This window comes from Dromiciops gliroides, chromosome 3 (genome assembly GCF_019393635.1).
Source record: "Dromiciops gliroides isolate mDroGli1 chromosome 3, mDroGli1.pri, whole genome shotgun sequence".
In the NCBI taxonomy this organism is placed as follows: Eukaryota; Metazoa; Chordata; class Mammalia; order Microbiotheria; family Microbiotheriidae; genus Dromiciops; species Dromiciops gliroides.
Window position 1 is genome coordinate 221610839 of NC_057863.1, and position 14127 is coordinate 221624965.

The 14127-nt window shown below is 37.2% G+C and overlaps 1 protein-coding gene across 3 annotated transcripts; it reads right to left on the reverse strand.

Moving 5' to 3' along the window:
* Positions 1–575: 575 nt before the first annotated feature.
* TCEANC (transcription elongation factor A N-terminal and central domain containing) lies at positions 576–13473 on the reverse strand. Of its 3 annotated transcripts, none has more exons than XM_043995931.1 (2): positions 13326–13473; positions 576–1690 (listed from the first exon to the last, which is right to left on the reverse strand). In XM_043995931.1, the coding sequence occupies exon 2, from the start codon at positions 1680–1682 to the stop codon at positions 621–623; it is 1062 nt and encodes a 353-aa protein (XP_043851866.1). In that variant the 5' UTR covers positions 1683–1690; positions 13326–13473; the 3' UTR covers positions 576–620. The 3 variants fall into 3 exon arrangements, with proteins under 3 accessions (XP_043851866.1, XP_043851867.1, XP_043851868.1); XM_043995932.1 differs by lacking the exon at positions 13326–13473 and adding an exon at positions 12995–13309; XM_043995933.1 differs by lacking the exon at positions 13326–13473 and adding an exon at positions 5476–5535.
* Positions 13474–14127: the final 654 nt, after the last annotated feature.

Here is a 14127-nt window from a genome sequence, read left to right on the forward strand (position 1 = left end):
AACCACCATTGTGGTTAACACTGCAGCACCCATCTCTAGATTCATACCCAAAGAGAATACTTCTCACAAAGAAATAGCTCTTACAAAGGCCTGACTGAATGTCCTCTCACTCTATTACAGACTGACTATGTTACCTTGGGTAAGTCACTTAAATCTCTTTAGCCATAGTAAGCCCTTCTTAGGTTCTCCAAATACCTACAATCCTTGGTAGTAATAGCTAGTGAAAAAATAACCAGGCCAGGAAAACAGAAAGCATGGATTTGAGACTCAACTTTGCCATTTAGTAGCTGTGTGAATTTGGGTAAATCTGTGTCTTAGTCTCCACATCTGGCAACTGGATGAATAAATTGTCCTTTATATGTATATGATAGCTTAAGTCCACACTTTGAATCATGTTTAATCATGAAGGAAGAAAATTTTTAAATAACCAATACTTGTATGTGAAAATTGCTATTCATTTGAAAAGGTGAGCCGCTATAAATAAATCTAGGAACCTTTTAATCTGTCAGCTACTTACTCTGGAGAGTCACTGCAAAAATATAGGTCTGAAAAAATAGGTCTGCTAAAGCACTTCATAAACAAAAATTGTCTTTATTAAAATTATTAATGTTTCATCATAATCAGGTGCAAATCCACTTGCTATGATACCACTGCTCCCCACACTCATTACATATGACATAGGTCATCATTTGTTCATCTGGGTTTGCCCTGAGAACCCAACTTGGAAGGAAAAGTGTTCCTCTGGTAATCGTGGTGACCTTGCAATTAAATTTCTCGCAACGCCTACATTTTATTTTGTTTGTTTGTGTGCCATCAGCCGCTTGAGGAAGATAATGTTCTTGTATACACGACTCTGTGTATGAAGCCCTCAACTGCTTTAATTCATCACCTGCCATTTCCATGACTGTCATTTCAGCAAATTCTTTTGGAGACAAATTCCCAGAAAACAGATTTTGTTGTAAATGAGGATTTTTTCGGTTTTTCAAATTTGAGACTTTGCTTCTGATGCAATTCTTGTATTTTCTGAGATTTTTTGAATAGAGTGCAAAAACACACTCCTCAATTTCTCTTGCCAATTTGTGCCAGCAATCAGTTTTCTGTTGGTCGGTGGCACAAGTAACTAAGGCTCCATAAAGAAGTTCTACACATTTAGCTCTTGTGGGATCTTCATGCCAAGCTGATCTGCTGCCAGTGGATTTAGGGTCATGACTCCCAAAATGTTCTTCTGGGGCAGCACTGTTTTCTGGCACGATCCTTTCAACATCTTTTGCAACATCTTGGGGTAGTGACACAGAGTTAGAATTTGCTATTTCTAATATTTGTTCTTGACTTGGGTATGGGGAATTTTCTTCTTGAACTAGACTAACAAGTTCAGTGTTTTCCTTAGTATCTTTGAGATAAAAATTGGAACTATTCATTGGTTGAAAACACTGATTTTTATAAAGTGTTTTCCATTTGGACAGTAAACACTTGGCTCTCTTTTTGAAAACCACTATAGGGCAATGTTTCAAAACTCTGTATACAGCTCTCACAATATCTGTTTCTTGGAGATGCTCTATATTCATGTGAAAAGTTTCTAGCTCAGTCAGGTGATCTCCAAGATCTTGGAAATTCTTTTCTGTCAATAGCTGCTCAATAATTGAAGCTTTGATAGCTGCTTTTTTCTTGGTCTTGTCAGACATCTTTATACCTGAAAAGAAAGGGGAGGGGGAGAGCAATGATAATTACTTTTTAAAGTTAAAAATTAGTTTTTTACATGCTAACAAAACATTGTTTTCATTATTATTCCTGAGAAAAATTCAAGGCTGAATGTTGGTTGAAAACAGTTCTTTTTATAAAGTCTTTTCCACTTTTGTATTCTTTTCTGAACAACTGGTATTTTTTGAAACAGAAGTTATGAAACATAATAAAGTACAATAAAGCTTCAGATATGAAAATGTGAAATCTGGTACACAAAAGGTTATGATTTATAGTATTAAAGAACCAATGGAAAGAGGTTTTTAACTCTTCAGCATTAACAATTATTTAAGCCTCACTTAAAAAAAAAAAAAAAAAAAAGTAAAAAGGGGCAGCTAGGTGGCGCAGTGGATAGAGCACCGGCCCTGGAGTCAGGAGTACCTGAGTTCAAATCCGGCCTCGGACACTTAACACTTACTGGCTGTGTGACCCTGGGCAAGTCACTTAACCCCAATTGCCTCACTTAAAAAAAAAAAAAAAAAAAAAAAAAAAAAAACCAATTATTTAAGTAAAATATGCCAGATAATAATCTGGCCGCTTTCCACCTCTAAATCTACAACTCAGTAGTCTAGATCAACAGTAGACAATTCATATGATTGTCAGGATGCTAGATAATATCATTTCCATAATGTTGAGTAGCACTGAACTATTTTCTCAGAGAGCCAGATGATTTTTATGAAGTTCCTCGGTTGCCATATTTCTCATTTTAATGTAATCATTATTTTTAATCACAAGAGGGAGCTATAATATTGAAAATTAAAGAAAGGTTTCAAAATTTTACAGCTCAAGGCAGTATTTTATCACTACTTTATTTCACAACTTGGAATAAGTAACTTGCAATTAAAAAAAACAAAACCAGGATCAAAAGTCTTAGCTACTTAAAAAAAAAAAATCAGGATTTAAAGACTCAAAGTAAATTCACTAACATCAATGAAGGAGTGCCAGATTACTTAGGAGTTTTCCCTTTCCTTCAAGTATGGAAGAGTCCAGTGCCCAACAAATAAAGTTTGGTAATATTTGTTCTGCCACAGAGGAAAATTTCATCAAACTGTAGTTACAGAGATGTCTTCTGTAGAGTTAATAAAAAAGCATGATAACGGAAAGGATTGAAAAATGAGACAGGTAAAGGTTTCTACTGAATGTTTAAATCATTATTCTCAGTACAAGGGAAATAAAAGTTTTTCAGCATGGCACACCAAATATTACATATGTACTGTAATTCATAGAACACGAGTTTTGATTTGGTTACTGTCAGATAAAGAACTGATCAATGCAAATATAAAATATCCTATGAAAGCTTAGATAAAACACTTGCTCTTGGGCCAGACTTGATCAACAAAGAGTCACTGAAATTCTTTAGGGAATTTCAAGGTAAATACTAGAGTTGTTCCAGACCTCTACACAGCTATCCCTGGTCAATGATGACAACAGTATGGCATACCAGCAAAACTTATTTCCTTCCCTATTATCAATCTATAGTCTATAGTTTTTACTTAATTCAAGATTTACTGTGTGGAGGGAACAACATTTATCTCATCACATGATCTGCTGGGCGAAACAAAGGAAAAATTATTGTAGCAGTGTTCTTTAATAGTCAGAAGAGACCTGTCTTTGGATTCTGGCTCTGATCATTACTTGCTGTGTGAATAGTTTCTTAATCGCTATGTGTCTCAGTTTCTTCTTCTGCAAAATAGCGATAATACCTACAGTAAAAAGCACTGTAGAATAGAGGGGCTAGGGCGCTGGTTTCAAAGTCAAGAAGAAGAGTTAGGTTGGGGGCAGCTAGGTGGCTCAATGGATAAGGCACTAGCCTTGGATTCAGGAGGACCTGAGTTCAAACCCAGCCTCAGACCCTTACTAGCTGTGTGACCCTGGGCAAGTCACTTAAATCCCATTGCCCTGCAAACAAAACAAAACAAAACAATAAATAAATAAATAAATAAATAAAAAAGAAGAAGATTTAGGTTTAAGTCCTCCCTCTGACACACACTGGCTACATGACCTTGGGAAAGTCACTTATCCTCTTAGTGCCCCATGCAGCAAGTTACAGAGTAAAGCTTCTTAAACTGTGGATCATGAACCCCTATATGGGTTCATGTAACTGAATGTGGGGGCTGCAAAAAATCTGGCCACAGTAAAAGGTTATGTATACCTATTTTATATACCTCTATATCCGGGGTTGCTTTAAAATTTCTCTGGTGAAAAGGGGTCATGAATGGAAAAAGTTTAAGAAGCCCTGGGGTAGAGCAGCTGTAGATTTGCGTTGGTAAAGAGAGTTTCTTCATTGGGAGTAAGTCAACAAGAATTTAATAAGCACTTACTGGGTGCCAGGCTTTGTACTCAGCTGGGAATACAAAGAATGGGAAAAGACAGCAGTCTCTGTCGTCAAGGAGTTCCCTACACTAAACTCATGGCTGAGGTTGTCGTTGCTATTCAGTTGTTCTTCAGTTGTGTATGACCCTGTGGGGATTTCGTTGGCAAAGACACTGGAGTGGTTTGCCATTTCCCTCTCCAGCTCATTTTACAGATGAGTAAACTGAGACAAACAGGGTTAAGTGACTTGCCCAGGGTCACACAGCTATTACATATCTGAGGCCACATTTGAACTGAGAAGCCAAGTCTTCCCGACTTCATGCCTCACACTTCACTCACTGTGCCACCTAGCTGGCCAAGGGTGAGGACTTCATGACAAAAATATTTTATAGCGCCTACCTACTTCACAGGGCTGTTGTTAGGACAAAATGAGTAATGTAATGCTGTTTACACACTTTGAAGTACTATTTAAATGTCAATTATTTTAATTCATTATTTAAATTGTTGGGAGTTCTCCTTCTAATGACCCCGACTACATCTCCTCAAAGAGTGAGTAGGTTTTCACAAGCTTCTTGGACTAAAAAAATTCATTGCCCTGTGACTCCTGATGATCAAGCTGACTATGAACGTCTTCCCACCTTACTAGGCTAGTCCTTGGATGACAAATACATAAGACAGTCCATTACCAGGCCCATATCTGAAGCCTTTTCAGTTTGGTAAGACCTCACAGAGGATGTGCAATGGTGTCATTGACTTTGAGAACCCAGGGTTATCTCCCTATCATGACAAAGCATCACAGTAGAGACTTATCCTAAGCAATATTAAATTCCTTCTATACACTGACACAGGTGAGAAATAATGCTGTAGTTGGAATCGGGAGAGACGGGTTGAATCTTGTCTCCAAAATAAACAGCTATATATCAGCAAATATCACTCACTGTAAAATGAAAATACCTGTACAGTACTTACTCACAGGGTTGGTATGAGGATCAAATGAATTTATATATATGTATGTATATATATATATATATATATATATATATCTTTTAAAGACTAGATAAATATCAGCATTTTCCCCTTTGTTTATAGTTTGATTTCTTTTAGTTTAGTTTCGTTTTAGTTATTAGATTCATGGCAAGGTAAATAGTCAGTGGCTGCTGGCACAAGGAGAAATAGTACTTGCATTGTGCCAAAACAGTGGTTACATACTTAATAGGTGCTCAAGAGAACTATAAAACTATAGTTTTATATACATAACCAATTCACTGGAGTACACAAAGCAATAGAGGGTGTTTGAGAATTACTGCAATTTATGTCAACATTTTATCACATTGAAACTGTCATCTAGCTCTATTTTGACAAGAATACAACAAATATCTGTTAGACACAGGAATCAGACCCAAACCATCAATCAGCTAAACTTACTGAATGTTTTGATGCAACAGTTGAAGAATTAAAGTCTGGTGGACTGCAGGTATGTTTCTGCTGATTAAATTAATTTAACTTCTATATTCTTCAGTTTCTGAATCTATAAAGGGAACTAGAGTAGTTACCTTCTAAAGTTCCTTATGGCTTTAAATCTATGAGCACTTACATCGTGTTGAAATCAGGCATAGCCAAATTCAACTATCATTAAATGTGTGAATACATTTAAAAATTATGTGAATACATTGTTGTAAGATGATTTTTTCATTAAAGATAATGAGAATTTCCTTGACTTTATGAATAGTAATTAAGTTTTGGGTTTTTTTTTGATTATACATAGTATCAGTTTGTTTTTTCAAGAGATTTATTTAACTTTGTCTGGTGAATTGCTTCCCCACCACATATGCTCAAATGTGTAATAACTATTGTATAATTATAAATAACTGCATAATTTACTTCAGAAGGAAACTGGGATTAACAAATAGTGGTATTTTAGGGAGACAAAAAATAATCTAAATGTAGACTGAAGAAATAAGTAAAGACCAAAGAAGTAAGGTCAGAGGAATCCTAGATTTAAAATAGATTGGATAAAATTAGAAGAAAATGAGAATATTATGAAGTACAAAATGGATGATTTTGGTTACATTAAATTAAAAAGGTTTTGTACAAACAGAAGCAATGCATCCACAATTAGAAGGGAGACAGAAAACTGGGAAACAATTTTTGTAGCCAGTACGTCTGGTAAAGGCCTCATTTCTAAATTATATCAAGAACTAAATCAAATTTATAAGAATCCAAGTCATTCCCCAATTGAGAAATGGTCAAAGGATATGAACAGGCAGTTTTCTGATGAAGAAACCAAAGCTATCTATTCCCATATGAAAAAATGCTCTAAATCACTATTGATCAGAGAAATGCAAATTAAAACAACTCTGAGGTACCACCTGACACCTGTCAGATTGGCTAATATAACAAAAAAGGAAAATAATAAATGTTGGAGAAGCTGTGGAAAAATTGGAACACTAATGCATTGTTGGTGGAGCTGTGAACATATCCAACCATTCTGGAGAGCAGTTTGGAACTATGCCCAAAGGGCTATAAAGCTTTGCAGTCCCTTTGACCCAGCAATACCACTATTAGGTCTTTTTCCCAAAGAGATCATAAAAAAGGGAAAAGAACCCACATGTACAAAAATATTTATAAGTTGCTCTTTTTGTGGTGGCAAGGAACTGGAAATTGAGGGGATGCCCATCAATTGAGGAATGGCTGAACAAGTTGTGGTATATGAATGTAATGGAATACTATTGTGCTGTAAGAAACGATGAGCAGGCAGATTTCAGAGAAACATGGAAGGACTTGCATGAACTGATGATGAGTGAGATGAGCAGAACCAGGAGAACATTGTACACAGTATCAACAACATTGTGTGTTGATCAACTGTGATAGACTTGATTCTTCTCAGCAATACAATGGTCCAAGATAGTTCCAAAGGACTCATGTTGGAAAATGCTCTTCAAATCCAAAAAAAACAACTGTTCAATCTAGATGCAGATTGAACCATACTATTTCAATTGTTTTTGTTGTTGTTGTTTTTCTTTTTTGAGGTTTTTCCTTTTTGCTCTGATTCTTCTCTCATAACATAATAGTTGCAAAAATATGTTTAAAGTGATTGTACATATATAACTATATCAGATTACTTGCTGTCTGGGGGAGGGGGGAGGGAGAAAAATTTGAAACCAGAAATCTTATAAAAACAATTGTCAAAAACTATCTCTAATTGTAACTGGAAAATAATAAAATATTTATATGGAAAAAATTAGAAGAAAATATACAGTTTGGCAAAGTCTTTGCATTAAACATCTCTAATAAAAGTCTAACACCTTATCTATAAAATCTATCAAGTACTGACGAAAATTTACAAGTCATTTCCAATAGACAAGTGTTAAAGCATATGAACCGTTTTCAAAAGCAAAAATACACCCTCCTATCAAAAAGCATCTAAAAAACTTATAAATCATGAATACTGAAAAATGAAATTTTTTAAAAGTTTGAAAATGGGTACATGATTTACACATAAAGGGTGATACCATAAACAATGTCAGATTTATGGAAAGAGGAAGAATTTAGGACCACAGAAGAAATAGAGAGCAAAACAAAATAGAAAATAGAAAATTTTGATTATGTAAAATTAAAAAGGTTTTGAACAAACAAAACTTATGTAACCAAGATTATAAGGGAAGCAGAAAACTGGAAAAGAATTTTTGCAAAAAGTATCTCTCATAAAGGCCTCATTTCTGAAATATATAGCAAACTGAGTCAAATTTATAAAAATACAAGTCATTCCCCAATTGATAAATGGTCAAAGGATATGAACAGGCAGTTTTCAGACAAAGAAATCAAAGCTATCTATAATCACATGAAAAAATGCTCTAAATCACTACTGATCAGAGAAATGCAAATTAAAACAACTCTGAGGTACCACCTCACACCTATCAGAGTGGCTAATATGACAAAAACGGAAAATGATAAATGTTGGAGAAGGTGTGGGAAAACTGGGTCACTAATGCATTGTTAGTGGAATAGTGAACTGATTCAAGCATTCTGGAGAGCAATTTGGAACTATGCCCAGAGGAACTATAAAACTATGCATACCCTTTGACCCAGCAATACCACTTCTAGGTTTATCTCCCAAAGACATCCAAAAAAGGGGGAAAGGACCTATTTGCACAAAAATATTTATAGTAGCTCTTTTTGTGGTAGCTAAGAATTGGAAATCAAAGGGATGCCCATCCATTGGGCCGAACAAGCTGTGGTATATGATGGTGATGGAATATTATTATGCTATAAGAAATGACAAGCAAGATAATTTCAGAAAGTCCTGGAAAGACTTGTATGAACTGATGTATATATAGTAAAGTAAGCAGAACCAAGAGACTGTTGTACATAGAGACAGCAATATTGTTTGATGAAGAACTGTGAGTGACTTAACTATTCTCAGCAATACAATGATCCAAGACAATCCCAAAGGACTAATGAAGCATACTACCCACCTCCAAAGAAAGAAGTGATATTGATTGAACACAGACTGAAGCATGCTATTTCTGACTTTCTTTCATTTTTTCTTTTATTCAAGTTTTCTTGTACAAAATGACTAATATGGTAATGTTTTACATAACTGCTTATTGTTTCAGAGAGGGGGGAGGGAGGAAAGGATGGAATAAAATTTGAAACTCAAAACTATAAATAAAAATGTTTATTATTAGAAAAAATTTTAAAAGTTTGAGTATCACCTCAAACTCATCAAATTAGCAATGATAATGAGATTTGGAAAATTCAACATTAGAACAACTGTATGAAGAATCACAGTAACTGAAATTAGTTGAGTAGTGAGTCAGTCCAACTATTCTGGAAGACAATCTGGACTTATATAGAAAAGTTACAAAATTGTCCATACTTGTTGACAAAGAGGTCCTACTAGGATTACATCCCAAGTTAATGATAGAGAGATGAGGCTCATTACACAAATATTTATAACAGAATTATTTCTGAGCACAAAAAAGTCTAGAAATATGTACTGAATGATTTGGGGGGGAGGGAGAGAACAGATGAACAACTGTAATTTGTGAGTGTAATAGAATCTGTATTATATAATGATTATTATGAAGAATTCAAAGAAACATAGGCAAATTTTTATGAAGTGAAAAAGAGCAAAGAAAATAGAGCCAAAGGAACAATATACACAATGACTACAACAAAGTAAATAATGACAAACCTCAAAAGGCAACAAAAGTCTAGGCAAATAAAACCACTCCGGTTGGTATCATATTAGGAAAGTTAAAGTACAACATCCTTCCTTCCTGTTAATCAGAAAGACTATGGGACTGTACTATCAAAAGCAATCAAGCTATTAGATAGTTTTCATTGGTTGTTTTGGTGTAAATTACAAAGTGATTTTCCAAAAGCCAAGTTTGACCCTACTCCACAAACTCTAGAAGCTTCCCATGACCCCTAGAACCAACTATAGATTCTCTGTTTGACATTTAAATCTCTTCAAAACCTGGTCCCTTTATATCTTTATACCTTTCCTTGTTCTATGAACTCTATGATGCAGACATACTAGCCTATTTGCTATTTCACTTCGTGTCTCCAACTTTTTACAAGGGCTGTTTAGAGGTTTGAAATGCTTTTTTTTCTTCTAATTTCTGCCTTTCAAAATCCTGAATACCCTCCAGCCTCAGCTCCAGTGCCATGTTCCATATGAAGCCTTCCTGAGAGTTTACTCATCAAAATGACTCTAATCATTTTGTATATGCTCTGTATATTCTATGTTGCCTCCCTGTTTAGAAGGTAAGCTCCTTAACGATAGGAGCTGTTTCCCTTTTGTTTTTGTGTCTGGAACATAACAATTGCTTAATAAATTCTTCCTGATTGGTGGGGAGAGAAACTCTGCTTTGAAGTATCTGTTGTGTCAAAACAAAAAATACCATTTTTTAATACACTGGACTCAGAAACCTAGGCATAGCCATCTAGTGTTAGGGAACTCCATAATAACTGGACGAGCCATATACTGTTAAGTATGCTATAGATCTGTAGTTGCCTATCTATAAACAGTGGGTAAGCCCATATCATCTTCCCTGCCCTCAGGTCATGGTAACAAAGGTAACAACAGTATGTATCATCATACACTTTTGGCCTTTTCCAACCTTAGTATTTATGGTTACATGGTAAAGTAATGCCCTCAGGAGTGTGGACATTACATTGGGGACAATTTGCTCTGGAGCTAAATGTCTCTTCAGAATTTTCTCTTTAAAACAAAAACAACAAGAACAATAATCCAAACCCCCTATCATCCTGTGATAACTGACAGAAATTTCTTTGTATGAGATAAAGTCTTTAGTTTTATTCTTTAGCAAGAGCTTTTTGTTCATTCCCTATTCCCCCCTCCCCCCCCCTCCCCCCCCCCCTCCCAACACACACACACATAGCTGGTTTTAAGAGGTTTTTCCACATAGGTGCTTAATTGATAACAGAAATGTTTTTCTATATACTCTAGTCTTTTTATTTATTCTTAGAGAACAAATTTTACTTTATATCTATAGCCACTAAAACCATTCTTGGGGGGGGGGTGTCCTATTTTAAATGAACAGTAATGAACATGGTTACAATTTGTAGTAATTCTAGTAAATAGGTAGTAAAAGGTACTTATAGGTATACTATGATGTAACCAGCTCTAAACATATGTAAATAACTGACCACATATATTTATTTTCACAGCTGCCTCCTCACATGACAACCTGTCAATGATGGAAATACCTATTTATTAAGGGCTCCCTTCAAAGTCTAAGGGTAACAGTTTTTGCTGAGGGACTTATCCTGTCACTTAATGACATTTCACTTTGTTTTGAGAAATGTAATCTTTAATTAGATTGCAAGTGTGCTTTGTCTTAGAAATGGCACTAAGATGGATATTATATAATAATCACTGAGAACTCAAAGAAAATGCTTCTGGTAACATATGGATGAAGATAATGCACAGTCAATCCTGGCTCACGAAACCACACTACCCTTCTTCCTACCTTAACTCACCTCCCACCCTTAAGAGTGTTAAACTCAGTTGAGGTTTTTAAAAAGAGATCTGAGGTCCTTGGATGCCTTGCCATTCAGACTACCTTAATATATTCTGTATATTCCTTATTAGAATGCACACTCCTTAAAGAGCACGGACTGGTTTGTTCCACCTTTTTTGTGTCCTCCCTGGAGATTACTCCAGCAGCTGACATAGTAAATGACTTAATAAGTGTGTTAACTCATAATCTAAAAAAATTCCCTTATATCCTCATCTCCCACCATAACCAGGAAAAGGATCTATCACTTGCAGACTCTGAGATGACCTTTATGTAACTTTTGCCCTTGATATTAATTTTAACCGGATTTAACCTGATTTGTTGAAGAGGTAGGGAAGCAACATAAAACAAGTAGACTAAAAGTTCCTTTATCTCTCACAGTTCCTAGAATGGTGCTGAGAACACTGTATAGGTCCACTATATCTGTGAAATTGATCTCAATTTGTTACAAGCAAGTGCTCCTTGGGAATACTTTAGTAATGACTGTGTGCCTGTTAGTAAACTCTTTAAGTTGCAGAAGAGTTGCCCACTTGCATTCAAGTAGGGAGTTTCCTCACTGGAATACGATGAAATCTTAAATCTCAAAAAAAAAAAAAAAGTTAAAGGAAAAAATTTCCTTTCAAATTGCTGAAATTCAGAAAACTGGAAAATCTAAAAACTTAAATTTGAATTAAGCTTAATAAACAATTTCACAAGAATTAAATATTTCTGAATTTTAAATGGACCAATTTTACACTATTTTCTCAATAATGTTTTAAAAAGAAGCAGCAAAAGAAAATCTTTAAATGATTAGTGGACATTACATTTACCTTTTTTGAAAAGATTTCATTTTCAAAGGTCCTCAGGACACATATGCAGAATATCTCACATAAATACATTTCAACCATACAATATATATGTCTATGTGTATGTATGTACCTTTTCCTATAGCTAATGGAATTTAGCTGCATGAATCAACACTGGAAAGTCCCATGGAAGAGAAACTCCCTTGTGCTTTCTACTGGCCCTCAAAAATGAGTCTAATTCAGGACCCTAAAGAAGACTTTGGTTAGATTGGTCTCAGTGGACATGAACGAATTTCATTTAGGCACTGCAGCAATCTGGGTGAATTTTCCATGGCCTCTACCTCTTCAAAGGTAACAAAGAAATCCCAAGCTAGTTTTTCTTGGATATGGAGGCACCTTACTAGCGTTGTGGCTACAGTACTGGGCTTGGACTCAGGAAGGCTTCAGTTCAAATCTAACCCCAGACAATAGCCACCTAACCCTGGGAAAATCACTTAAAATTCTCCAAGCTTCAGTTTCTTGCCCAGGTCCTTCCCAACTCTCAATCTATGAACCTATTAACTTTCAATTCTGTGTAAATCTATGCCTGGCTTGATGGCCGAGGCAATGGATTTGGAGTCAAAGAAGTTGTTCGTGACCCAGTTCTGCTCCTTACTACTATCTGCCCTGGGCAAGTTACTTGGCCTCTCTAGGTCTTAGTTCCCTCATCTGCTCATCTGTAAAATGAGAACAAGTGAACTCAATGACCCTTCCAATTCTAAGTCTCTGCTATTACTTGTCAACTGTAGGTTAAGTCCATGACTGGTTCAGTAAGAGAGTCAGAGGACCTGGTACCTGTGTGACCTTCGGCAAATCACTAAGCCTGCCTCTCTGGCAGGCCTCAGTTTCCTCGTCTGTAAAAGGAGTCCAGCCAGACTCAATGGCCCAATTCTAAATCTGTGATCTCATTTCCTGTCAACCTTAAGTCCATTCCTGGCTCAGCAGCAAAAACAATGGAAGTGGAGTTTGAGGACCTTCTAGCTGGGTACCTGGCCTCTCCGGACCTCAGGGTTCTCACCCGTAAAAAGAGGGGTGCAATGAGAGGACCTCTAAGGGCCCTTCCTACGTTACCTTTAGGCGCCTATGAAAACAAAACAATTTCCAGCCCAGGGCAGGCGGAGTCCGGAAACAGGTGAGGCACGCGACGCCCCTCCCCCACGAGGGCAGCCTGGGCTAGGGCAGGGGGTGAACGGACCGGTTACGGGAGAGATAACGAGCGCAGCGGAAGCGCCGGACTGCGGCTGCGCCCCGCCCACTTTCTCCCCCGCCCCGGCTCGGTTGGGGAAAGGCGGGGCCGTAACCGTTATCATCCACGCCGCCCCCCACTGCCTCGTTCGCACCAAAGGGGAGCCTTCCCGAAGTTTTCCATTCTCCCTAGGCCTGACCCGTGGTCCTTCCTCACCTGTCCACAGGAAGATGCGACAGGGGTTACAGGACGCGCCTTCTCCTCACAGAGGGTGGGTGAGGAAGGAAGAAGAGGATTGGATAGAAGGAGGAGAGGCTCAACCAATCAGAGGTCATGGAATGCCCTCCCTTTGAAGCCAAGGCCAGACACCTGCGTAGTAGGGAAGCGGAGCATGCGCCGTGCGGTCTGCGGCTTTTCCTCTTTCCTCTCCCTGGGAGTCTTTCTGCTTCCGGTTCTTGTTGGGGTGAGCTTGTGTGTTCCCTCCTGTTCGTTCCTGGCAGTGTCCTGTCACTTAGGAAAAGCAGTCCCGCTTTTATTTGGCCAAAGATCCCAGATACACATTTAAAGTTGAAGTTAAAGTCGGCTCTCCGTGACAAAGTCTTATTCACCAGTATAAGGGAAACTCCCTGGTCAGGGCATGCTTTTTTCTTGATTTGGTGCCTGGCCCGCGGGAGATGCTTAACTAAATATTTGTTGGACTCCTTGCTAGAAATCTGGATTGTAGCCAGATGGAGGAAAAAGAAGCCTCTTCCTTTAGAACTGTCTGGGAAACGTTTTATCACAAGTAGTTCTTTCTGTGGAAGAAAATTTTTAGCTTTTAATAGAACTGGTTTCCTTTGTAATCCTACAAAGAAAAAGTTAAAAGATTAGAGCCCGAGAAGCGCTATGGGCATATAAAGAAAGGAGAAAAAAATAACATCAGCTTTTACTCTCAAGGAACTCATAGTCTAATGGGGAATAATTGAAGGGGAGACCTGGAAGAGGTAGAAAAGGCATGGGATCACGGGGGCCGCTAAGT